The sequence below is a fragment of the Solanum pennellii genome, chromosome 3 (genome assembly GCF_001406875.1).
Source record: "Solanum pennellii chromosome 3, SPENNV200".
Classification (NCBI taxonomy): Eukaryota; Viridiplantae; Streptophyta; class Magnoliopsida; order Solanales; family Solanaceae; genus Solanum; species Solanum pennellii.
Window position 1 is genome coordinate 64,762,339 of NC_028639.1, and position 16,364 is coordinate 64,778,702.

Consider the following 16,364-nt stretch of genomic DNA (forward strand, 5'->3'; position numbering starts at 1 on the left):
TCTCCTTTGTGTTACAACAACAAATCCACTGAAATTCCACAAGGTAGAGTGTAGGCAGATTATATTGTGTTAGAATTTGAAATTTTAGTGTAGCTTGAATGTATGTAGCATAACTGGACATTATCAAATCAGTGAACATATTTGTGCAAAATGGCACAATATTCTTTCCTTTTGAGTAATTGAGAAGACTTTTTTTCACATATCTGTTAGGAGGGTCTGTTCTTGTTATGATTAATGTGTTGTGTTAGTCAAATGTGGATGCTACAAAATACCAAATGTTGTTATCATTGTGGAATTGTGAGATTATTGCACTAATTCACAATTATTTATGCCGAAAGATAAGATTATTTGTGTTAATGCTGTAGTTATTATAATATTTGTCCATATGCTATAATATCTTTTTACACTGATCACATGTGTATAACTCAAATTCTATTTAGACATGAGTTGAATAAACTACTAACAATTACCTAATCTTAGACAAATTTGATCTCATAGGACGTTGAAATTATTATTCAACAGCTACTTATTTCAGTATGTGTGTACTTTCATAGGTTTTAGCAATTGATTAGAAGTTCATCGGAGGCGTAGCATAAAATATCTCATCCTTGAATGTTATATTAAATTAATAAACTTCTCTTTGTTTGACTAAGCTTCATTCATAACAAAACTAGTGTGTAATAAGATTTGTAACGAAGTTTTAATATAATTAAAATGTTTATTTAAAGATTTTTATATACAGTGGTTTGTCAATTTCATTCATTCATTCATTGTTATCATCATTGTTATTATTATCAACTATCATTGTTGCCTATTATTTTCAATTATATATCAATTACTATCATCAACCACAACCATCATTACTGTCAATCACTATAATTAGTTGTTTTATCTTTAGCCGCCATTGTTACAACAATCACTCATCACCGCATACCAACCACCATTCTCAACCACAACAACGATTATTGGCCATTACAAATCATTTGTTGTCATTATCACTAGCCGTCATTTACCGTCATCATAACTAAACACCATTACAATAACTATCCATCTGACGATAAATATCGTCATTATCTACCAAACTGTCATTAACTATAACTATCATTTATCAACCATAGGCACAACACTATCACTACTAGCTACTACCCACATTCATCCATTAGTCAACATCATCCCGCTATTCACAACCATGCCGTTTGCCAACCATATATATAATATTCCGATTTCAATGTTTAAATCTCAACGTATATCTTAATAATCAAATATTTACTCAAATTTCAAATATTTAAATATTTTAATTTTAATGAAAACAAATGTGTCCTTTTAACACCAAAAAAAAAAAGCTAATTAATAGGATGTTGTAACAACTGACTAGCTATATCGTGACACAAAGATTACAAGAGTCTGGAGCCTAAAGGTATAAAATATTAACAAAAATTTTAAAACTGTATATAAAATTTTATATTAACCAAAACGATATAATCGCTGGAACAATAGTCATTTCCTCCGCCGGAAAAAGCAAAATCGCTGCTACTGTAGCGATTTTGCAAAATGTGATTTTTTTTTAAAAAAAAAAATTAAAGAAAAGTTTCATTTTTTTTAAAAAAAAATTTAAAGAAATTTTTCATTTTTTTTATAAAAAAAAATTTAAGAAAATCGCAGTGATTTTCTTGAATTTTTTTTTTTTAGGCAGCGATTTCCTTGATATTTATATTTTTCTTTAAAAAAAATGAAAATTGCTGCCTAGTTTCTTGAAATTATTTTTTTAAATCGTTGCCTAGGCACGATTTTTTTAAAAAAAAAATCACATTTTGCAAAATCGCTGCAGTAGCAGCGATTTTGCTTTTTCCGGCGGAGGAAATCGTTGTTGTTCTCGCGATTTTGCCGTTTTAATTAATATAAAATTTAATATATCATTTTAAATTTTTTATCAATATTTTATACCTTTAGGCTCCGAACTCAAGATTACAAGGGATTGCATAATTTATTTAGGAATTTGTTTCTCAGAATTAAGAATTTAGTATATTAGCTTAGAAAGTCAGTTACAATTAAAAATTTGGGGAAATAGAGTGGTAACCTACTGAAGGATAGAGAACAATATTATTTATATTATCAGTTGATACAAAACAGGATCTTTACTAGACATGTGTTAGGTACACAAAAGGAATGTATGTATCTATGCAAGTTATTAGAGTAAATGGTTCTATTTATCGTATCGATTATTGATTAAAATTAAATTAAATTTCAAATTTATAAAATCAAACCTAATTAAATAAAATTAAAAACCATTCATCTGGTTCAATTTTTTTAATTTATAACTAACTAATGAAAATTCATAATAGTGGCATGAAACAACTATTTTCAAATCATGAACATGAGGAATTGATAAAAATTCTCTCTATTATCACAACATGAATACATCTGAATTTTCTATCATTTTTCAATACTTCCCAACATATTTAATTTATAATACTTTAACATATTTAATTATAGAGCTTCCTCCATCTCATATGTTTCGTATTCACATCAGCAATATACCACTTTAAATGAAATGATCAATCCTTCGAACATCAAAATTGGTTATACACTAATAACAGATAGTATTAAATAAATAGTATAAAATAATATTAGTATTTACTGTGTACTAATCCTAGTCCTATTAGGATTAGTACTCCTTAATTCTAGTCCTATTAGGATTAGTACTCCCTCCTATATCTCCTATATATATCTCCCATGTATTCCCTTAACACTTGAATACAATCAATATTCCTTCATGGTATCAAGAGCCAGAAAACCTAGATCTTCTTTTCTCTAGTTTTTTTTTTTTTTTCTTTAGGGCACCGATTGTTCCCTCTCTTCTCTTGGGCGGCGGCAGCCATGACAACCGAGGTGGATCCTCTCGATTCACTTCCTTCTGGCGTTAAACTCCTTCTCAGGCATCTTCATGCCCTGATTCCCGAAAAATTATCAGACATAAATTACCCTACATGGAAAATCACCGTTCTTACAGCCCTTGAGGCTAATTACCTTCTCAAATACGTCGATGGAAGCACAGAACCGCCGCCGGCAGTCATCACCGCCACGGACAAATCAGAAAAAACCAATCCGGCCCATGCCGCCTGGAAAGCCGTGGATGGCCAGATCCGATCATGTTTGATTGCGGTCATCTCTCCCACGGTTCAGAAACACGTCCGATCCTACACAACTGCTTCAGCCCTGTGGACGGCCCTCGCAACACGCTATGCATCAATTTCCCACTCTCATATTTTTCAATTGCGTGATCGTCTCCACACAATTACCAAAGGCACGAAAACTATGGCGGAGTATTTAGACGAGGTCTCCACCATCATCACAGCCCTCGACACCGTGAACGAAATCATTCCCGAAAAAGATCTCGTCATGTGCGTCGTTCGGGGGCTCCCATCAGCTTACTCCTCCATTAAACAGGCGGTTCGCATCAGTCCAACGCCCGTTGACCTGGCTACTCTCTCCTCGTGGCTAAAAAGTGAAGAAATCAACGTGGATCTGGAGAGCAAACTTCTTCTCCGAGAAGCCGCTGTTATGGAGCCGGCCACCGCCCTCACCGCAAGCCAGAACTATCGCGGGGGGCGTGGTGGCGGCCGGCAGGGGAGCCGCGGCGGCTACGGCAGAAACAGCGGAGGCCGCGGGCGCGGCGGTCGGCAGGGCAGTCGTCCGCCGTACGACGGTCAGCAGCACGGCAGCAACAACAGCCTGCACTCCTTCGGCAGCGGCGGGCAGTCATCTTCCAGCGGCGGGCAGGGCACTTACGAGCGGGATCGTCCAACTTGTCAAATCTGTCAGAAAACAGGACACACCGCTGTTCGTTGCTGGTTTCGGTATGAGGAGAGCCGAAATAGTGATAACCGTGCCAATTATGCATCTCAAGCCGGCCCTTCCTCTGAATGGCTGTTGGATACTGGGGCCAACATGCACGTTACTTCTGATCTATCCAAGCTTAACGCTCCAAATCCATATCATGGCTCCAATGGTATTACTGTTGGCAACGGTGAGTCCCTTAATATTTCTCACACTGGCACGGGTACCATTAAAACCCCCACCGCTATCTTTCACCTAGGTAACCTTACCCACGTCCCTTCTATTAAATCCAATCTCCTTTCAGTTCACCAATTCACAAAAGACAATAATTGCTCACTCTTGTTCACCTCTAATGATTTTCAGATCCTAGACAATACTACCAAGAGGGTGATTTTTCAGGGCCCCTGTGAGCATGGTCTGTACGTTCTTCCTGGCACAAGTTCGTCTGCCCACCCAGTTTCAGAAAGCGTTCCTGTGGCTCCGGTGGCTCTTTCGGCTGATGGCCACAGTCTGTTGTGGCACAGTCGTCTGGGTCACCCGTCTACTCAAATAATAAATTCTTTAATGTCTCAATTAGGTTTTTCTTCCATTCATGTAAACAATTGTGACTCCTGTTCAATTGCTAAATCTCATAAATTACCTTTTACTTTATCTGAGAAGCGTACAACTGCACCTTTTCAACTTATTCATTCTGACCTATGGGGTCCTACTGCTGTTCCTTCATTTGCTGGTTTTCGCTATTATATTTGTTTTGTGGATGATTTTACAAAATACACTTGGTTGTACCCACTAAAACACAAATCACAGGCATACACCACCTTTGTCACTTTTGAAAAAATGGTCAAAACACAATTCAATTCTCATGTTAAACTTTTTCGAAGTGACAATGGAAAGGAATATGTCAATAACATCTTTGGCCAGTTTCTGCAATCCCTGGGAATTATACATCAAACCTCCTGTCCATACACTCCCGAACAGAATGGGGTGGCTGAGCGTAAGCATCGCCATCTCATTGAAACGGTGGTTACTCTTCTACATCAATCTCATCTCCCTGTCTCCTTTTGGGTAGAAGCTCTAGCCACCGCAAACTACCTCATTAACAGAATGCCCAGTCACACTCTCTCCAACAAATCACCCTATCAACTCCTTTACCAAGAACTTCCCAATTATACCAACCTCCGCGTCTTTGGGTGTCTTGCCTACCCTTGGCTACGCCCTCATATTACTCACAAATTACAACCCCGATCCCGTCCTTGTATTTTTTTGGGCTATCATCCTACCTCCAAGGGTTATCGCTGTCTTGACCCACAAACTCATAAAGTCTACATATCTCGTCATGTCAAATTTGTCGAAAATGAGTTTCCCTACGAGTCTATTTCCTCCTCCACAAATACATCATTCATTGGCGTCCTTCCCCTTTTTCCAACATACTCACAGGGTCCCTCACCACCTTCCCCCACACCTCCACCCACTACCCAACCACCCCTCATCACCCCTTCGACCGTCACCCACAATACACCCGCAACCACCACCCACACTCACAACCAACCCGAACCACCCCATACCCACAACATCTCCAGCCCGATCCGTTTTGGGTCCTTCCCGGCCACCCCCGAATCACCACCGCCCGTGCCACCCCCCAATACTCATCCCATGTTAACCCGTGGCAAAGACGGTATCTTTAAACCCAAAACCTTTCAGGCTACCATACTACCAAATACACCCCTTCCCGATAGTGAACCAACAACCTACTCTGTTGCCTCAAAAAATGCTTATTGGCGTCATGCTATGGATGACGAGTTTAAGGCTTTGACTGATCAGAAAACTTGGGTTCTTGTACCTAAGCCCCATGGGCGGCACCCAGTGGGCTGTAAATGGGTGTACAAAATTAAACACAATGCGGATGGCAGTATTTCCAGGTACAAGGCTCGTTTGGTTGCTAAAGGCTACAATCAGGAGTATGGGCTTGATTACTCCGAGACATTCAGTCCTGTTATTCGGCAGGAAACCATTCGCCTGGTACTGTCACTCGCCGTGCGCAACAATTGGCTCATCAATCAGTTGGATGTTTCCAATGCTTTTCTTCATGGCATGCTTGATGAAACTATCTACATGACGCAACCACCGGGCTATGTTGATCCCCGCTTCCCTCAACATGTTTGCAAACTCCAGAAGTCTCTGTATGGGCTCAAGCAAGCCCCCCGTGCTTGGTACACACGTCTGAAAACGTTCCTCCAGGGACTCGGCTTCACGTGTTGCGTACACGACACGAGTCTGTTTACTCGACATTCATCACACGGTACAGTCATTCTTCTTGTCTATGTAGATGATATCATTATTACAGGCTCTACTGCAGCTCTCATTCAGGATGTCACTCGAGCTATGCATACTACCTTATACACCATATAATACATATAGAAATTAAAATTAAACTTAGAGGTGTTGTGTTTGGATATATCTTTAAAGAAATGAACTTTTAAAGGTGTTATTTAGTGCATATGAAATAAGTAGATCAAAATCAAATTAATGATTAAAAGGTATAAAATAAGTAAAAATTATTTATGAAAATTAAAATGAATATCATATCATATCATATATTTAAATAATTATAAAATTTATGTATACAAATTATCGGTTCAATTTGATTATTTTAGTAAAAATCAACTCAAACATTATGAAAGTTTTAAAATTTCAAACCAAATATAAGTTCTTTCGATCGATTTGGTTTGATTTTTTCGTGAACACCCTGCCCTAACATACTTCTACCTAACTTTCCAAAAACTAATTGTTCATTGAATTATTCACCTGAAACTAAAATGAAGTAACAGAAAAGTGCAATCTTGGAATTTAATGAAGATGATTGAATAACAAATTTATTTGTGTTACTTAAAACAAGAAGTATAAGTTTCTTAATGAGAATAGATAAATTAGGTCAGGTAGGTGTATACCTAATTTTAAATGTCAAGAGGGGGGGAATGGGAAAATAAAATTATTTAACTTGCAAATGGTTAAGCTGTTAGTTTTCAGTTAGCAATTTGCAGTTGAGAAACTTAATTGTGTAGCTTCAAATCCTATAAATTTTAATTCAGGTAAAAGAATGTGTAGAAAATGATATGATGAATTGAACAGACAAGCTAACATATTGATTAGGTGAACATGCTCATATAAGAAAAGAACAAAGCGGATGTTTGATCATGAAAATTTTTTTCTTTTTTATTTTCAGAGTTTCACTTTGAATAATTTTTAAATTTTATTTTTCACTTTTAAAAAAAATTATTATTTTTTTATTTTCACAACAAACATGATCAAACGCTTACTAAATGACAAAGAAAGTATAATTGCATGATTACATTGTTGTAAAGTCAATGTATATAGTATAATGGGAAAATGTGTATTCACTAATACGCACGGGATTTGTCACATAGGATGTGTATATTTACATAATTAATTTTATGATAGTAAATGAATGGTTAAAATTGTTAAAGAATGATAAAAAGTCCCACATTGGTGGTTAATGAGATGGGTGGACTTCTTATAATGCTTGGGCAATCCTCCACCCTTTAAGCTAGCTTTTGGGGTGTGAGTTAGGCCTAAGACCTGATTACAAAAAAATGACTTATTTTTAGTGATTTTTTGGCTTTTATGCTTTAAAATACATTTTTAAGATTCAAAAAAAAAACCAAAAAAAGTTAAAACTTGGGTGTTCCTAAATTATGACTTTTAACTTATAAGCCATTTTAAAAATGTCAATTCAAACACCCCATAAATGTTTATTTCTGCACACATAAATTGAGAATATATATATTTCAGATAAGACCAAATTAAAAGGCACGTTCGCTTTTATATTTCTTTTTTCCATTGGTTCATGTACAAATTACATGTGTGCTAACTACTCTCTGTGAAAATGAACCAACTTTTTATAGGTACGACTGTATGAGTGTAAAAGGCTAAGCGCCAACACATAGATGAATAGTCGATTACTTAACTTTTTTATGAATTATACATAATAAGACTTTGTGGTATATATATTTGATACACGGAATTAATATATTTCTCTAAAAATAACGAATTTGAAATGTTACTTATGAATTTTGTTTTTTTTTTACTTCCCTTGGTGAAGTCATTTTCTATATTTTCTAAAACTTATTTTCTTAGAGAAAATGTTTTTTATCCAATCAAATATAGAAAAATTAAAAAATGTTATATATTCTGAGTCATATCAAACACACCCTTAATAATTAATTAATTTTATCTCGAGGCGGATCTTTAATTTAGCTGTATATGTATCCATATGTACGTAATGGGAATACTTTAGAATATATGCATGCATGTATTTTCCTTATATATATATCCTAAATTTGACAATATATATATATATATATGCTGCTGAACCTTTAAACGTAGATATGCATGCGTAGATCATATATATCAAAGAGAAATAAAATGAAGAGATTAAGGAAGTAGGTAAAACCGGTGAAGACACAAAGTCTAGTCCAACATATATCTTTTTATATTGTTTTCGATATCTGTATTGAATTCTGATTAAATTTAAATTTTTTTGAATCAGACTTCTGCTTAAGGATGAAGGAGTACTTACCTGCCACTCTACCACAACCCTTGTTGATTAGTCCAACATATATATATATATATCAATATGATATGTATAAATTTATTATTATTAAGGTTATCTTTTTCGAGGTAACGATAAGGCAATTACTTGTTAATCCTCTCTAGAATATAAATACGAATATATAATTTGAAGTTTATTAAATCGACATATCCAACGAATTTCTAAATAAATATACATGGTTTAGAGAATTTCTCAATCGATCAATATGAGTTCTGTTGAATCTGTACTTTCGTATGCTTAATTAAATTGTTTTTATTCAAATCTATCTTCGATATAATATATAAAAATATTAAATTAATTGGTAGTTGTTACGAACTAGAAGGACTAAGTTGATACATGACATATATAGAAACTTATAAAGTTTTGCTTACAAATGGAGGTTGAGAGATGAAGAAAGATGTAGACTTCCTTAATTGTAACAAGTCCAATTTCACATAAAATAAAATAAAGTAAAAATAACCTAAGTTAGGCCAACTATATGAAAGTAGTCTTATGACAAGTCAACAACACCTTTTCGTTATCTTTTGAAACAAAACAAAACAATTACCAACTTTTTGCTTATTTCTTTATTTTATTAATAATATTGCATTTTCGTTATTCATGTTTAACAGATTATAATAACATATATAATCTATTTTGTTGAACTTTATATGAACGAGAAAAAGCAACTTAACTTTTTTGTTTAGTCATCGATTATCAACATCATTGTTGTTAAGAGGACCCATGACTAAGAGGGTTAATTCCCTTTTTAGCACTAATGACTCCCTTTAAATTCTAATTACTTTTTTCATTTGAGATTGAGCTATCTAGAATTTCGAGTTTACGAGTTTTATATTTTAAAAATATAGTTTTTTAATTCTGAACTAATTATTTATATATATACTATTAAGTGGATTTTTTTTTTTTAGCGCGATTATAAAGTTTGGACCAAGCTAGTCATTTGACATTATTACTAGTACTAGTATTACAACTAAATTGTTTTAGATTCTTTATATTTCTTAATCATGGTTATAAAGAAAATACTCTAGTCATTTTATGTAAATTATTACTAAAACTTATGTTTTAGGCCATTTATCATCTTTTTCTAGGTCATATAATCCATACTTATCATCACAATTACTTATAGTCGCCTTTTTATTAAGTTGAATGCAAAAAATCCACAGTTCAATTGCATAAATAAATAAATAAAACACAAGCCAATACAATATAGATACTCATCTTATATGCAAAATATTTAGTGTAGCTAAGTAGTTGACTTTATGATTTTCACTTTGTTAAAGAAGATTTAATTTTCTGCCTTATCCCTAATTTTGAAAAATATTTACTACTCGTGTCTTATATATAGGTTGAAAGTTTCTAATATCTAGGCTGGAATATTATGTAAAGAATATTCAAATTTCATTTAGCTTCTTTTGTTGATAAACTCATAAACTTATGACTTTATGTAGTATATTGGAAATGATTTCTTAATATCATTAAATCACCTTAAGATGTACATAACTCCTTAAAATTGAAATTTTGTAATAATTTTTTTGAAAATAAAACAAATTATCTATTTACGGCTCCTTACCTCCCAAATCAATAGTCATTTTCACTTAGAAGATTTCCCCCCAAAATAATTTAAAATTTATAATTAAAGTTGACAATTATTTTTATCTAGATCTATATATACCTTAATTAATACTCTCTTCATCCATTTTTATTTGTTATTTTGTGTTTTTCAAAAATCAAATTAACTAATTAGATTACATTAATTCGATATTTTAAACATAAAATTTTGATATCCAAAAACTATACGAAAAGTACTATAATAAATTACAATTTTTTGCGTATCAATATGATGAAAAAATATATCGTATAATGTTAGTCAAAGTTTTTATAGTTTAACTCTAAAAAGGAAACCATGAAAATTAAAAGTGAATGGAAATTGTCATGGTTTCTGTTTTTAGAGTCAAACTATAAAAACTTTGACTAACATTTTAAGATGTATTTTTTCATCATATGGATATGCAAAAAAAAGTGCAATTTATAGTACTTTTCATATAGTTTTTGAATATGTAAATTTTTTATTTAAAATATCGAGTTAATGTAATCTAATTATTTAACTCTGAAAATTAATCAAATTGTCTTTCAAAAAATGCAACATGACAATTAAAAGTGGACGAAAGAAGTATTAAAGAAGAATGCATAACATTTAAAAGAAAACAATCCTATCTCTTTTTTAGTTAAATTGACGTGGTACGTAACTTAATGAACTATACCTTGTATTTAGAGCTAAGGGGGGACAAATATACTATAACAAAAACAATTTTTAGCGTCATTAAATATTGACATTAATAAAGAGTGTTAATGTCATTATCGACATTAGTTAAGTGTCATTAGAACTGATGTCGCTAAAGGCTTTAGAAACATATACAAAGAATGACAATTGCCACTAAAAATACATATTTAACGGAAAGAGGAGAATATATTGGATAAGGTAAGACTATAAGGCAAGTGTAAATATTTTTGTTAATTAATTTATTAATGAATAAAATATATAAAAAGGATTAGTGTAAGGTGGGTTATGAGCAGATGTCATGTAGGTTAGAAAAACAGTAAAGACGTTGAAAGCAGAACAAGATTCTCTCCAACTACGCAACCTAAAATTCTCTTCCATAAATATAAATTCATTTTCATCATCCCTTTTATAATTACCACAACTTCATTCTAATTTCTTTATCTCAATCTCAGATACAACTTTTTAATTTTAAGTTTCCGCGATCTGATTTTCTCCTCTTTTCTTTTTTTCTATATATACATAGCTTAGCTAGGTCAAAAGTTACCAATTAATATCGTATCGTTCGATCGATCATGTGTAGCAGAGGGCATTGGAGGCCTCATGAAGATGAAAAATTGAGAGAGTTAGTTGCTAAATATGGACCTCATAATTGGAACGCTATTGCTCTAAACTTGCAAGGAAGATCAGGTACCCATCATGAACATATCTAATACTCTTTTGTTCAAAGATTTACAACTTTTAATTTATTTGTTTGGTTTTGACTTAGCACGAAGCTTAAGTAATTATAGAAGACTTTTTAATTATATGGTTAATCTTATAATCTTAAAATATGTTTGTAAGCGTAGATTAAACATCTATGGTCGATATTTTATTTTATAACATGCCTCTAGGGTTTCAATAGTTCAATATCAACACATCCATATGATATCGGAAAATGAGTGGAAAAATAAAATCTTCAAGTAATTCATTCACATAAATCAAGATAGATGGTTAACTCTGATATCATGTTATAATGAAAACACAAATTTTGAGCTTAGTGTAACACTTCATGAGGTGATCGAGCACGGTAATCATTTATTGTCTAGTACCATATAAAGAAATCATCCCACCCATAAAGAGCCTATATATGGAACTCATCAAAAGTAAACACACTAAAAAATCAATAGTATTAAACATCAATCATAATACAAATAATTTTAAAAATGATGTTAATCTTATATATACAATATAATTTTTTATGTCGAAAGAGATCAATCTGGATGGAACGTGACCTCTTAAGCTCTGCATGCACGTTCGCATTCGGCAGACCTAGGATTTTCATTCAGGATTCAAATGTATAAACATGTAAATAAGTCTTTAGAAATGGAACTCTTGAATTCTTTTGGGTTTAAAACCACTTGTAGCACGTATATCACAACAATTCAAATTGGTGATGTGAAGCTTAATTTCTGGGGGGCTTACCACTGCACTATCAGTTTCTTTTTGTCATTGAGGGGGTTAAAAATATATATATTGAGAGAAATAGAGAAAATTTACCTTATATATACAATGTAATTTTTTTGAGAGAGTTTGGGTGAACCCCTGGAACCAGAGGCGGAGCTAGAATTTTGTCTAAGAGGTGTCAAAATCTAAAGAAATAAAATCGTGTAGAAGCCAAGAAGTGTCAATATGTAATATATAAATAATATTTTTATTCTAGCTACACAACATAATTTTCCGACGAAGGGGTGTCGGTCAACACCCCTTCACTACATGTGACTCCGCCACTGCCTGAAATCCACGTGGGTCCGCTCCTGCATGTTCGCACGTGTGATATATATATAAGACCATGGATTTAACTTGTATACACTGAGAAAATTCTTTTATTTTAACATTAGCAAGAGTGATCACCTAATTACCTATTATAATGAAAATTTTAAGATTTAGGTATTGATATCATGATATGCAAATGAGGTATATTTATATAATATGATGTTAATTGAATTTTTGGACAGGTAAAAGTTGTAGGTTGAGATGGTACAATCAATTGGATCCAAGAATAAACAGAAGTCCATTCACAGAAGAGGAAGAAGAAAGACTTCTTTCATCACATAGAATTCATGGGAATAGATGGGCAATGATAGCTAGGTTATTTCCTGGACGTACTGATAATGCTGTCAAAAATCATTGGCATGTTATTATGTCAAGAAAATGTAGAGAAAGATCTAAGATTTATTCCAATAGAGCTGCCCAAAAACAAGATCACAATAATAATATGAGAAAAAATTATATTGATCATCAACAATTATTAGAAACATACCAATTCACTACTACTTATAATTCCTTTTATCCAAAAGAGCTTCATTTCAACCACATGATTAATCCTCGGCGATTCAACATCGATCAAGGTATGTATACGTAAACTATTCATTGTTCTATTTACCTATTTATCTCTGTTCGATCGATTGGTCAAAGTGTTCTGAAAATATTTTATCTAGTTTCGTGAGGATAATGATTGATTTTCTTACTTGAAGTAACATAGGGAAAACAAGATGTTCTACAAATTAAAGTGATATTTATATTGATTGTGTCCTCCCAACGTTCCCCTATAGCCCTCGTCTCTACCATGTCTTACCCCTGTCTCACCTCTCATAGTGTTTGTTTAAATTATATATAAATGTTTTTAGAATTAAAAAATATTTTCTAAAAAAAAAAGTTTATTTATACAAAACACATTTAATTTCCTTGAGTGATTTAATTTATATGTACTCGAGGAAAATCTAACAAAACGATTAAAAAAAGAAAACAATAGAAGATGAAAATCTACATTGTTTAGTGCATGTGCTGGCTGGAGTGAAGAATATTATTGGAATAGTATATTAAAGATGAGACATTGCGTTGCTATGGTCAATAAACAGCCTTAAAGTGGTTCCGAATGACCTTGAGTATATTAAAGATGAGACTATAGAATATTATAGAAGTACCTAATGTTAGATTATCCTTAAAAGTGCATGCAGAATATTATCACTACAGATCCCAACAGAACATTTATGATATCGGAGATTCATATAGTCGATCTAGTTATTATCCGTGATTGCTATAAGTTTTTCTTTATTTATATCGTCGATCTATCTTGTTAAATTTTTTGAAGTTAAATCATTTTACAAGACTAGTGAAGTTGGGGGGGGGGACTACTTACAATAATAATATATCTAGTGAAATTTCATAAATGAAGTCTAGGGAGGATATAATGCAAATTGACCTTAATTACCACTACCTCATAAATGAAGTCATGACGGATTGTTATTTATTGTAATTATATTTAGACGATGCATGCATGACTTGATAGTGTATAAATTATTTTACGTGTTATCAGCTAACGCACATGTGACTAATTTAGGTGTGGAAATTGCAGATAAGAATGAAGAAGTGGAGTGTTATGATTTTCTACAAGTGAATAATAATAATAATAATACTGCAGGCTCAAATAAAAGTGAAGTGATAGATCATATTGCAATTAGAAGGGGCACTGATGAAGAAGTGGAACAAGAAAATGGCTGTGATAATAATAATAATATTTCTTCACAAACCAAAAAGGCTCCAGTTAGATTTATAGATTTTCTATCAGTTGGAGACTCATCTTAATTTTCTTCATTTTTATATTTTTAAAAAATCTATGAGACAAAAACTTCTCACTGAAAAAATTCAGTGAAGACAATATATACATATATTTATAATATGTTGCACAATTTAGGACCTCTTATGACTAGAAAATCCTGTAAAATTATGAAGCTTTTTGCATGCATAAGGGACGTGTATGGCGTGGATATATTGTTATAATTATTACTAGTTGACTTTGGAAAAAAAAATTAAAAATGAGATGGAAAAGAGTTAAATATATTGTGGTTTCAATCTTCATGGCCATAGAGATAGATTGTTGCCATTGTGCTTCGATCGTCAAAAAAAGGAACATGAACAGTCTTAAAGTACTATTTCATGTTTCAAAAGTTTTCAAACTTTGACATCTTAAATCACATATAAAAATAGTTTATATATATCTCTACCGTTATGTAAGTGGCTTAACTATACTTTCTTTGTCTAACAAAATATCAGTGAATAAATAACTTAAATTTTACATTCATTTTTGTGATATTTTATTTAAATAAAAAAACTAGGTATATATTTGTTTTTCTAGCAAAGTGAAGGGTGATTTCGTTTTAACTTCTTTAATTCAACGGGTCATTTGGATTTTTTATTTTGATCATCTATTTAAATTTTTCGCTCATATTCTTATAAAATTTATCATAAATAACACCGATCATTATTTTTTTATGAATACAAAAACAAATTATAATATAACCACAAAAAATTACCCTTTTTTTTTTTACCAATTACCATATATTAAAATAATGGGTTATGTTATGCATAAATCACTAAACATGCTTGTCATGTAGTGACAAATTCTCAACAGATATTCGCTTTTTCATTTCTTGTAAATGAAAATATATATACACACATTGGGCTGCATATATTGTATCTAATCTTCTAAAATATAGACATTTTTAGTAAACAAATAAACATCTCAAGGAAGTTTTATAAACCTTTTACTATTTGCTATTTTAATAATAATAAAAAACCTCACAAAAAGTTACCAAAAAAACACAATTTTGTAATGAATAAAAAATACTTCATAACTAAAATTACTTAATCTACCATATAAGTATAAGATTTGAACAATGTTCATAAAGTATAATGTTCAAAACTCATTACATAATTTATTTTTCTACAGTTTATATACACAATATGTATAATTTTCCTATGAATACACAATATTCTTATTGTAACAGTATAAATTTCCTATATATATATATATATACACACGACATACGCAATTGAAGTGTATTGATTATATATTTCGATCATGTTGATAAACTAGATAGAAATTGGGGGATAACATGTTGTAAGGCATAGCCCTAAAATGTTTATTGGTTAGCCGGGCTTTGGGTAGGCTGACCAGCCCAACAAAAAAAAGTGAGTTTTGAACATGTTCATTATTAGAAAAATAAATTATGTAATTACATTATTTAAGATAATATAATTTTTAAAAATTCTATCATTTGAATTAATTACAAAAGCTCTATTTTCCTTTCTCTCTCTTAATACCCGGATGCATCACTCCACCTCTATCATATGCATTACAAACTTTGTTTGTGTACAATGTATCTGGTACAAATGTTATTATTGATATACATTACAACAAAAGCAATTTTTGTTGCAATAAATATTGACATTAATAAAAAATGCTAAAGTTTTTACCGGTATTAGTTACTTGTCATTAGAACTAATGTCGCTAAAAACTTTAGGGACATATACAAAGAATGCTAGCTAAATGCCGCTAAAAGTACATATTTAGCGGCAGTTAACCTCTAATGATCATTTTTGATGTAATATACATAATACCAATTATTTTAAACCTAAATTTGTATGATCTGGTTTATAGTTATATTATATATCGAATACATAATTTATGTATAGTTTGTTATGTATCATGCAAAAATGCAATATATTTGTGAGTTCTGAAAAAAATTGAAATATTGCAATTTGAAAAACTTTTGATATAGGATGCAGTTAATATTC

At 31.8% G+C, this 16,364-nt stretch overlaps 1 protein-coding gene across 2 annotated transcripts; it reads left to right on the forward strand.

Annotated features, from left to right (window-relative positions):
* Positions 1-11,175: 11,175 nt before the first annotated feature.
* Positions 11,176-14,627, forward strand: LOC107013939 (transcription factor MYB54-like). 2 transcript variants are annotated; one of them, XM_015213816.2, is made up of 3 exons: positions 11,176-11,435; positions 12,743-13,135; positions 14,128-14,627. In XM_015213816.2, the coding sequence occupies exons 1-3, from the start codon at positions 11,321-11,323 to the stop codon at positions 14,370-14,372; spliced, it is 753 nt and encodes a 250-aa protein (XP_015069302.1). In that variant the 5' UTR covers positions 11,176-11,320; the 3' UTR covers positions 14,373-14,627. The 2 variants fall into 2 exon arrangements, with proteins under 2 accessions (XP_015069302.1, XP_015069303.1); XM_015213817.2 differs by having other exon boundaries at positions 14,143-14,627.
* The last annotated feature ends 1,737 nt before the right edge of the window (positions 14,628-16,364 follow it).